Genomic DNA, 11,333 nt, shown 5'->3' with positions numbered 1-11,333 from the left:
GGCTTTCCCCGAACAGATCACGTCACCTGTATTGCCCAGGGCGCAAATTCGTTTGTATCTGGGAAAATTTTCAAGTTGCACCAGAGGGCTATTACCGTCTAGCCTATCACAAGCTCTTATGTCAATCATGAGCATCTTTCAAACGGCGTCAGTGCCCGATTGAGCCTCCGGCTTGCTCCTTGGGGATATTCTATCTGCCTACGTATTGTTCTCTTTGTTCTCATTTCCCTGCTACCGGCCATTTACCCGAAAAGAGTACCGCATGAGAAGAGGAGGAGGAGGAGGAGGGGGAGGAGAAGACTCGCCACTGGGCAAAAGACACTCAGTCATCTGGTCAATGCTCATTGTTCGTAAGAAAGAATGACTTCGGCGACCTAAAGTGGGCTCCGCAGATTAGAATATTCATTTACCACAGGTAATTTGTTAGTACTGGGAACTCCATAGATAAAGGTATTTGATATCACCGTATTGATTAGAAATTAGTGGTCAGATTTCAGTTCACTGTGTTGTGCACGAAAAGATATGGTAGATGTGTTTCTAGCATGAAGCCAAATTAGGGCTACCGCAAACGAAGCCCTAAGCCATGTAACCTGGGCGCGCCACTCAGATCAGAATGAGACAGAATTTTAGTTGAGAAAGACTGTAAAATCAGAAAGGAGAATAGTAATTCATTGGGTAACTTCCACGAGATTATTTTGAGCTCTACGCACCTCGGCTTCTTCGTACCTCGAAACGATCACCGCCGCCTCGTTCCCACACTAACAATTCCTCTTGTTTTCATTCCAGAACCCGACGTTCAAGAGACACCTCCCACTCCATTGACTGTATCGCCATCGACGACGATAATTTACCCGGCCACTCCGCCCCCATTGCCACGAGAAATGCAACTCCAAATGCCGCGATCCCCACGCCCAACCACCATGTAGACCATCAAGATAAGCCTGTCACACACCGCGGAAAGCGCCTCTACCGTGCTCAGTTTCTTTTTTCTTTAGTTTACGAGTCTGACGGCTTAGCCGGGATGGCGGTTTGCTTCTGGTGGATCTTTAGTGGTGACTGGTATTTGTTCGGCAGCAGTGAAAGCGAAGGTGTTCAATGTGGCCATGAGGGCGAGAGAGCAGTAGTATGCTGAGTAGTCTTGTAAGCGTGATGTTTTGGCAGAATGTGTTCAAGGGTCTAACAGGTTCTGTCTATGATCATCCAGACCCTTAATGCTTTGACATGTTCTCGGGAGAGACATATGAGTGGAGGATATACCACTTCCACGACAGACGTGAAGTCTAGATCTGAATACTCGATCAGTAATGAACAGGTACGCATGGGTCCAACACCTACAGTTCTTGATAACATCCAGACTTCCCTTCGACCTCGTTGTCGTCTCCATCATCCATGGCAGGGCCAATGAATCACACACCACCGACAACTTCGGAACATACATCTCCTTTCCATCCTCCTCATCTCCACCGCCAGTAGCAGATTCCGACACGGCAAGCCTTGCCGCCAATTGGCGATGACCATTCAAACGCCGTTATCGATTATGCGTCCTACAAGCATTCTTCCCCTTCATGGCATGGCCAAGCGCCGAGCGGCGGGKCGATTTGTCAGTTTAAGTGCCATCGACGAATTTGAAATGTTTTATTCAGATGGGTTTTCATATCATTGGGCAGGAAAATATGCATCGGTAGTGCATGTAGGTGCGTTGTGATGCGATGTGTTGTGGTTACTATGTTTAGTTAGGCTTATCGATAAGCCGACCGATCGATAGATAGCATACTGCACATTCTACAATCCTAATTTATGATACTAACCAAAAATGCGATGCGATTACAGAGTTACAATGATAAAAAAGTTGGAAGAATTTCCTTATCAAAGATAATGTATGTCAACTAACTAATGCGATGCGATGCGATGCAATGCAAGCAAGCAAAGCTGTAAATGCTATCCTATGTATGTATGTAATGCCAACGCCCATCAGATATGCCACGCACAAAACAGGCTCAGAAAATAACAACAAGATGGTATCGTAGCGATATCGGGGTATTAAGAAATAGAATCAACAAATAAGTACATGAGGGGTATATCTCGAACAGAAGGAAGAAATGGTATCAGGCAGCAAAAAAAGCCGGAAAGAATAGACAAACTCCATCGCTGGTGGGATAATCAGATAAACAAAAAATGACGACATCGCAATTATGGAGGGGTAAAAAAAGGTTGTAGAGGGAAACACATGCCAGATACGGTAGGTAGGATAGGTAGCGATGGAGAGAGTGAGTCACTAGATGAGGAGCGGTGAGCAAGCAAGAGTGTTTGGCTTGAACGTGTGGTTGAGTTGTGAGAGGTGGTGGTGCTGTGTCGGAGGACGCTGCACCGAGTAGAGAGAAAAAGAGGTAGCCGCGGGTCGCGCTGTGTATTGACAATACGGTATTGTATTGTATGACTGTGGTAACGGCCCAACGGGAGGGTATTGTGCATTAGCCGTTGCCGACCAGGGTTAGGCGCAGGCCGCCGCCCCGATAACGATTACATTCATCATTCACCGATGAATGAATGGATGGTGTTAATTATGTCGATGTGAGAGTCGATAGAGTCGTAGTTGTAGAAGTAAATGGCAGAAGAAGCGAAATGAAGTCGAGTATCGGCGCCAGCGCAGGTACAGTAGTGTTGTAAACATGTGAATGTAAACAATCACATGCGGCTGGCCTTTGTCGATGATGATGACGACCGATGCTTCTTACTCGCGACAGGACGCTTCTTTTTGTTGCGTTTCGCGTTTTCACGCTCGGCCGCAGCTAACTGCGCGACTTTGAATGCTTGTTGAGCGCGCGCATGTGCATGTACATGTGCCAGGAACCGTGCTCTTCGCTCGTCCTCCTCGGCTGCTGCTCGCATCATTTGGATTTGTTCTTCGGTGGTGAGGTCGTCAGCACCTGAAGGAAGATAGACTGGGTCGGAGGCAGCTGATTCTTCATCTATGGCGCTTTCGGAAGGAGGTGTGATGGGCAAGTCTGTAGGGAAGAGGTCTTCATCGGAGAGGTAAGAGCTGGCGGTAGATTCTTCTGACTCTGGGCTGAGCAGAGACGGTCTGTTGGGCCAGGAGGGAAAGGCACATGCTGAGCTCATTCCCATGGCGCTGGAGAAGGACGATTTGCGAGGTGTGATATCAAGTAAACCGTCGTTGGGAGTTGGTGGAGGAGGTGGAGGAGGCAGTGATGATGGTGAGGGCGAGGAGGATGTGCTCCCGCTGTAGCTGTAACTGAACCTCATGATGGATGGTATGGGTTGTGTGTTTGTGTGTTGGTATGTTTGTGACGTGGAGGAAAAAAAGTGAAGTCGAGTGGAATAGGCGCGAATATATACAACCGTGTAATCACAGGATTGTATGGGCCCAAAATGGATACGGGGAAGTTCCCGGCAGATTGGGGGGTGGGGGACCGACTTAACCGCTTCTGGTAGAAAAAAGGCGTGTTTCCGAGGTTGACCCAGAAATCGTGACAGTTCGGAACAGCGTCGGAACCAGTCTCAGTAGGCGTGTTTGGATATGGATGAGTAAGAATATGAATGAAGATCACAAAGAAAGAAGCAAGAGAGCGCGAGGATAAATAGAGATAGACGATAAAGAGCGGTGACAATCAAACGGCCCCTGCAGCGCAACGAGGATGCAACAATAATAGATAATAGGGCGAGGCTTGCAGCAGCGTAGCCCCGTGGAGCGGTCCGATGTGACGGTCAGGCTGACCGTGACTTGGGTGGGGGTGTATTAGCGTATAAGCGGATGTATTAAGGATGGATAATTAGTAGCCGATGGAAAATCAGAAATTAGCCAGAAAAGAATAATTCTCTGCTAACAGCGCTTGCCGTGGTTCTAGTCGGGTCTTTTTGCTTTACTCCGTAGTCGAATTCGTGACGAGGCGCTCAGCCCTGCTCCGGCGGCCCAACACAGTAGTTCAATAGGCGGCGGGAATAGCCAATCTGGCCACGGAAGTTGTCTTCTGCGATTTCGTTTGTTGTTCTGACACTCTGACTCACTCGGAAAAGTCTTTCGGGTGGCCAGCGATCAGGTATTTATCAACAAACCCCAGGATCGCAGAAATCCAGTCTGGGGGTGCACAGACGGGCCACAAGCAAGGTTGGAATGACTGGATGTGTTGATAATTCCTGCTTCCGGTGGTGCTGCAATGGAGGATATGCAAGCAGATTCCCCGATAGACTTTGCGTATCGATAGCCGCCGCAAGGGATGAGATGGGAGGCGGTGAATCTTGCGGTATGTATGGAGGATGCACGTAAGCCAAACACCTCACACGGCAGGATGCACACTCTCTTTCCCCGGCCGATCGATCAATTACTGACAGTCAGTGCGGTGAAGAGGCAAGACTGAAGTATGCAATCAGAATGTCAAGTGTCAAGTCGAGTTTGAAATGTGTCTGATGCAGTATTTATCTTGATTGCGCTGCGGTCGTTCGATTGTGACAGCACGTCGGCTCTAGACCACACAAAGGAGCTTGGGACGCTCTTTGTCTTAGACTGTCTCTTTGACACCGACTTCTTTGATGTGAATTCGATAGATTTGATTAAATTCGACCAAATCCAATCAATCAGAAATCAGAGTCTGGCAATTAAAAACAAAACGAACAAATGCGACCGACAGACACTAAACCGGCACGGCCCGTACTCCAATTTGTATGAACTGACAGATCGATTTCGAACGCGATGATGACTCCCTCCTACTTATATGACATTTCACATTCAATTTCAATAAAAGCAATGCGTGCCCAACACATCCACATATCCAACACGATGGATCCAGCATCCTACGATCCAGGGGAAGCGGGAAGCGGGCCGTCACCATGCTGTCGGGGTGATACTATCGCGAACTAAGTCGCACCAAAAGTTGCTATAGTGGATATCTCATTTCGCAGACACTAGCTATCCTAGACTTCCTATGCCGGCAGTCGCGACAAAGCCGCTACGTTTACTTGCCGGAAGAGGAAAATATCGCAACGGTGACGGACGGGATACCCCAGTCGATCCTTTGACGGTTATTAATAACTGCCCCTGTCCAAGTATTCTACCCACGAACGTAGTACGTAGCTCTTTGGATTTGCATTGATTCAAAGAATGAACTCGTTTCAAGCTGACTTTGCTGAGTGAGATATTAACCAGAGCTGCTAGCTCGGCCGTTGAGCGGGTGTTTCCACTGTTACGAGTACTTTACTACCCAAAGATCCACATTACCGCGTACCTGGTGCTTGTAAGCTCCGTAGCTGCTGGCAACGAAGGCTGGTTTCAAGATTAAGGAGAACTCTTTTCTTCATTGACACAAATATTGATTGTAGCTTACTACCCCATTGGTACATTACTATATACACTTTCAGCGCGAATGACCCGTCCCAACACTCCCAACCTGCCGGATTCATAGCTACGCATTCTCTATACATCAGAAAAGCATAAAAACAAGCGGAATCGGTTCCGTTTGTTTTTAGTTTTCACACCATAATGGACGTGAAATGAGAAAAGGTCCTTTTTATGAGACCAGGCAGGCCCAGCCCCGTAGGTGTACCTGGTCTAGCGCTAGTGGTGAAATCCCGGGGAAGCTACCGGCGCTCTTCCGCGGGTCCTCTAAGCCCAAAACAGAAATGGTATTTCCACTCCCTTGGGTTGAGACTTATCCGGATTCCCATCGCTGTGGACGAGATTGACCCAAACTCAGGGGGGTTTCCGGCGTATGTGGTTGGGTACAGACCGATCGAAAGAGGATTTGTGCTTGCTCCCTTGCGGACGGGGTAGCCGGGGATCTGGAAATGATGCTGTTGATCAATCACAATTTCAAGACATGCGCTTCCCCGGTTACCAGCCTACCAGAGACTATGTTACCGGTACCTACGTAGTAGAACTAGTTAAGTTCATGGCTGATGCTTGAATTTGGACAGAAAAAAGTAGGCCGAGGTACGCGACTTTATTTCAATTTTCGCATGTTGTTGACAAACAACGCCCCTTTCACGTTCCGGGTATCATTACTAGTGTGGTGGTAACCGCGGTGTTGGAGCATACTATTCCAGAGCATCCCTTCCGACAGCTGTTTCTCGCAACTGACTCAAATCTCCGGCCAGAATCCAGCTGCTGAATCGTAGATCAAGATACTGCACATGTCGATATACATCTCCTTGCGTCGCCTATGGATTGTACTATGTATGATGAAGAATGAATACACCGCTCCCACTGCGTCATCACTGGGCGCTGGCATGGACTCATCCGATTACCGTGCATGAAAATGCCTTGTGGCTGCTCCTGCGACTGCGGGCTTGCTTCCGGGGGCTTGGTGGCTGAGCGCCACGGGATTAGGCCGTCGACCTTCTCGATTGGGCAAGTACCTAACGGATTGCGCGGAAATCCCGAGGTACACTACCTACACTATGTACATTCGTACATCCACTGACTGCCACCGACATTTCGACTATCGCCTCCGTAACGCTTGCAGCATCGCAAAAAGGGGTGCGAAATATTTCTCAATTTTAATCTATCACTATTCAGCTTTGATCGCCATTGCTAAATGGTTGGTACGAATCGACCATGTATCAGTCCATCGGACACCTCACCGCGGGTAGACGGCGAACCACAAAATCTAGACTTTCTGAAGCTTCTACTTGCCTAGGGCGGCGGGCTTGCTAGGGCTTATCCATAGCCGTGTCGAGCAACTCTCGCCGTTCTCTAGTCCAGAAACGGAACCCCAAGAATAACGCTTAGGCGCGCCAATCATGATTTGAGAAATTAGCTCTGTTCGTGTCGGATGGTGAAATTCGGACAGTCCGCCGGTGGGTACCCTTGTGCCATTTGTTGGGCGTCTGACTGGTGGAATAAAAATTAAGGACTCCCTAGACTATGGATAAATTGTAATTTGTTAGTGCTACCGCGGCAGAAGAGGAAAATACCCCAATTGAATTTATCCTTTAGTGTACCGCGAAAACTACCGATTTTTGTACGGCGGATTGCCGGCACACTAAGCAGTAAGACTAGAGACACGTTCTAGAAGGATCGTGGAAGCGATTAATACGAACTGTGGTAGAATCCTAGCCGCTAATGAAATTGCACACCACTATGTAACATGGTTACTACGTGGATAATCGCCGACAGAACGAATTGTTTCAACGTCCGTTCGCTCTGTGCAAAATCGAAACGGGGTTTGGAGATTTGGCCCGGACAGAGCAGCGCGGAGACTCCAGGTTTGATACACGTGGTCCGCACGGCGGTTTCTGTCCACTCGTATACTACGGTGGTTGTCAATCTTCAGCCCCCAAGCAACATTCAGCGGTTGCATATCGTAAACGCAGAGGATACGCCACGCCGTTTGTATCGAACTACATATCCCTTATACCGAATATCCATGACAATAGGCAAAGGAAGGAATGCTTGCAGTGGCGCTGGCCGCTGAGGTATGAGGCTTCACGAACTCATCCGCCGTGTTGATAGCGATCTTCGGCACCCGCGATGAACGCTATGTTTCGTATTCATTTAGTACCATCATATCATATAGGATGGATATGAGGCGTAGATCGTACTTGTGTTCGCACTCATGCGGAGGTATGACCATCCCGTTGGCTGACCTATGATTACTCCTCCTACATTCTTCGACGCAGTCATCCAATACATCCAACACATTAGCTAAGACATTGCGGTGAAGCAATCACGTACAATTCATGCAATCTTGCAAATTCAGCATACAACCAACGCTAGGCATACGAAGCTGTCTGAGTAAGACCGCAAATCGACCCCTGATAATAAATTGGGATTAATTGAAGCACGTTCTAGAAGGCCTGTTCCGCCATCTAATTATCCTTCAAGCATACTAATAGTACATAGTAAATAAGATAATGCACCGGCTAATCCTAATCAGTCAATTTTCAGCGACAAGTCCAATCAGATCGACACTTCCGCTGTTCCCCGACCGTATTTAGCAGATGCGACCAATCACTATGGTGTATCCGGGCGGATGTCGTCGATCATACCCGCATAACAAATGTATCCGCGATAGGCCTTATCAATTGGTTGATCCGGATTCCTTTGCTGTGTACGCATCACCTTGTGAAGCTCAGCGAGTCAGAGTCGGGATATCGTTGCTCTGTATGGAGGATCAGTCAGATCGCTTTCTATGATTGTCACTGTCACATCTCTGGAGTAAAAGTCGACAGATACGGAGAAGATAGTCATTTACCCCGCCTCCAATAGTCTGTTCTCATTCACAAAATCCGAGGAAATAGGTCCTTTGGCAGTTTGATTGGAATTACTGATAACGCTTGAACCGCGGATTAACACGAGCGGGAGTCTCCATCCGCGTATCTGTTCACGTATCAGGAAGTACATCCCACTCGTCCTCGATCTATCATTTACTAGTAGTAAAGTAAAGACTCAAGAGATAGCATCGGACATGTAATCTATCCAGCAATTCACCGGACTGGAGCTGTCACGAGTCGCGGCTGATCCCGTCACATCACTGATTTTCAACACTATTGGCGGCTACGAAAATCCTATCAGGTATTTTGCCTGAATAATCGATTTATGGTTTATGGTTATCGATTGACAGGTTGACATTTTCCGGCGCGTCCGTCAATCAGTCACGCTTCGCGACTAAAGAAAAACGTGATCGATTATTTGTCGGCTGGGGTTTGTCATTGGATCGATTTCAGTTGTTGATTTGTATTTTGACTACGTAGTCAGTCGATGGCTCGCGTCCACGGAGTTATGATGTTTAAGATACCACTGAGACATTACACTCGGTATACTACAATTTGTGTGACCACTCTCCAGGCGCTTACACGGCGTGATGTGCCTCTGTCTCGGCGGCCAGTCACGTCCGAAATAGGCAGTCTCGGTCAATGATTTGGTTCGATTTATTTGTCAATACGTGTCGTTTGTGTGAAGCGATCGGATGATTTGAAATTCAAAGATACGTACTCGCATATCTGCTTAATACCAAATATTAAATTCATATACTCCGTGTACTCGGTATACTCCGCGGCTCATTTGTAGATATGGTTTCCTAAAACGGCAAGTCGACTACTTCAGACTCCGTGCTGCATTCAGCGATAAGACCGGTTTATCGGTCTGTAGGAATGAGTCACGACAGAGCGACAACAATTTGAACGAAGAAGAATGAATGACGCCTGGTTTATCAGAACAGCAGGCCGGTCGCATCGCATCGCGTTGGGCCACTACACACAGCCCAGACAGGATTTCAACAAAACACCACGATATATATTCGGAGATTATACTGACGTGGCTCAGATTCGTCTTCACCGCCAGGTTGTTGACAGCCTCAAAGTATATACGTAGTATAGATAGCATGGATAAGGGTTAAGTTATGGGGCGGCATGTCAGCTGGCTGCATGCTTGCATGCATGTATTTCAGGCATCCATCGGTTATGTTTACAGTTTGTGCCAACAATTAACATGGATTTTCTCGAGTTTTGATCGTTGTTTTTACGTCAAATATTCAGCAATCAGAACTCTTGCCTAAGCGTGATGATTCATCGATGAATAATAGCAGGCAACAATCACAAGGCAACAATCACAGCCGCCGTCTGCGCGACGTATTTTGCACGTGCCTGATTCCGCCTTGTCTGTCGCATGTGCTGTCAAGTGTCTCGAACATGAAAGTTTGTCTGACTGATTTTCGGCGCAACCGTTGCATTTCTGACTGTCACAGCCAACGTTGACAGTTTCTGTTTCATATGATTCTGTTGACTCACTTTACGTTCCGTCCACTGTGTCTACTATTTCTGTAGTCGGGTATGGAGAATAACCGGGGTAATTCAACCAGAGCCACATTAACCGTCGGTAAATCACCGGCCGAGCTTAACGTTGTTCTTGGGATGTGTTGCCACTGTTGGTAGAGCGATATACCGAGTTCCTCGATTCAGCAGATCCGTACGTACGTAGGTCCTCATACAGAGTCCTTCTCTCCGCCTCTATTGTCGGTCGGAATGTGCTGGATTGTCGATGTATTGTTGCTAAGAAATAGCTAGGTAAAGGTACGATACCGCATTGAGCGGCTAACAATGCAGTAAAATACCATATGCGGCAAGCTTGAGCGAGAAGAGACCAGATATGAAACCATGTTTCAGACAACAGCTTGAGAAGAGTAATACTATCCGATATTACTTCCTTGCGCGTTTACCTCTTATCGTTCGACAGTATTGTTGGTTATCGTGGAGTGTCGGGTTTCGGCGCGGGATTTGCGATTACATACACTGAAACGGCGATACGTAACACCACAAATTAACTTACAAACTCTCGAGGTTACGCGGTTGTTGGTTCCTAAACTTCTTTGTACGTATATACGGGGGCAGCACGGCGGGAATTCTTCCGTATTACCCCGTCAAAGTTTCATAGTCTGTACAGAGTTGTATCTAGACTTCCATAGACCGACTCACTGTACGAGGCAGCTCTTCTTACCGCCTCATTTTACTTTTCATTGATCGTGTTGGATATTCATTTTTGGACACACTCCCCGAATCTCCTCAAATATTGGATGTGGGCTACTCGCCCACAAAACACTTAGCCGACGGATACTGCTTTCTGACTTTCTACCGGACAGTTTGTGGGGAAAGTTGTCAACTACCGTGGTCGAAAGTGTATGTATTCTTACTCCCCATCTTTGGAGCAGACAAAAGTATCCCCCACGTTCGGCGGGTCGCACGACCATCGTCGACGATCAGCGCATGGAGGATCTAGATACTGCATTAGCTGCATCGCAGTGTGTGTATACATCAAGAGTCTAAAATCAATCTCAGTCCAACATTTATTCTTGTAGAATTTTAGCGGTGAGATTCAGTATTCAAGAACTCAAATATCATTACAGAATCGATTCAATAATCAACCTCCGCATTTTCAGTCAAAGTTTTGTGCTCCGTGAGTCCGCAGAAGCGAAAGTCTACATACGTACTTACTCCAACAAAGGTGGAGATTGGCGAAGACAAAATTCGCCTCCTCCGCACGGAATATACCCCTTTTGCTGTCCCGGAAAAATGTTCGAAAAGGTAAAAATCGGCTACTTGCTAGATGGAGAAATGGAGCGATCTTCTCCATAATTTCCCTCCACATTTCCAGATTTTGCATTTGTCCATTTTTCCGTCCATGTTGTACGCGTCAAGAGTTTGGTTCTATGTGGAGGGAGGATCGGAAAGGGTCCCTTTCCGAGCAAGGTCGGATAAATGTATCGGCAGTTTACGTCTAGGAATGTGTATAGGCTTTGGATGGAGTCATGAAGTATTCCATTACTATGTTTTTATGTAGCAACGAAGGCTATAGGATAGATATTGCAAGGTTCTTGATTATGCAT

General features: G+C 47.2%; 1 protein-coding gene across 1 annotated transcript; it reads right to left on the bottom strand.

The window, feature by feature from the left end:
* Nucleotides 1-2,685: 2,685 nt before the first annotated feature.
* Nucleotides 2,686-3,264, bottom strand: BHQ10_006890 (uncharacterized protein; the record flags this gene model as incomplete). The annotated part of the gene is made up of 1 exon (XM_040879526.1): nucleotides 2,686-3,264. The coding sequence occupies one exon, from the start codon at nucleotides 3,262-3,264 to the stop codon at nucleotides 2,686-2,688; it is 579 nt and encodes a 192-aa protein (XP_040735394.1).
* Nucleotides 3,265-11,333: the final 8,069 nt, after the last annotated feature.

Source organism: Talaromyces amestolkiae, assembly GCF_001896365.1.
Source record: "Talaromyces amestolkiae strain CIB chromosome Unknown scaffold13.1, whole genome shotgun sequence".
Lineage (NCBI taxonomy): Eukaryota > Fungi > Ascomycota > Eurotiomycetes > Eurotiales > Trichocomaceae > Talaromyces > Talaromyces amestolkiae.
The sequence above is the reverse complement of the archived record's forward strand: the minus strand, read 5'-3'. Positions and strand labels throughout refer to the sequence as shown.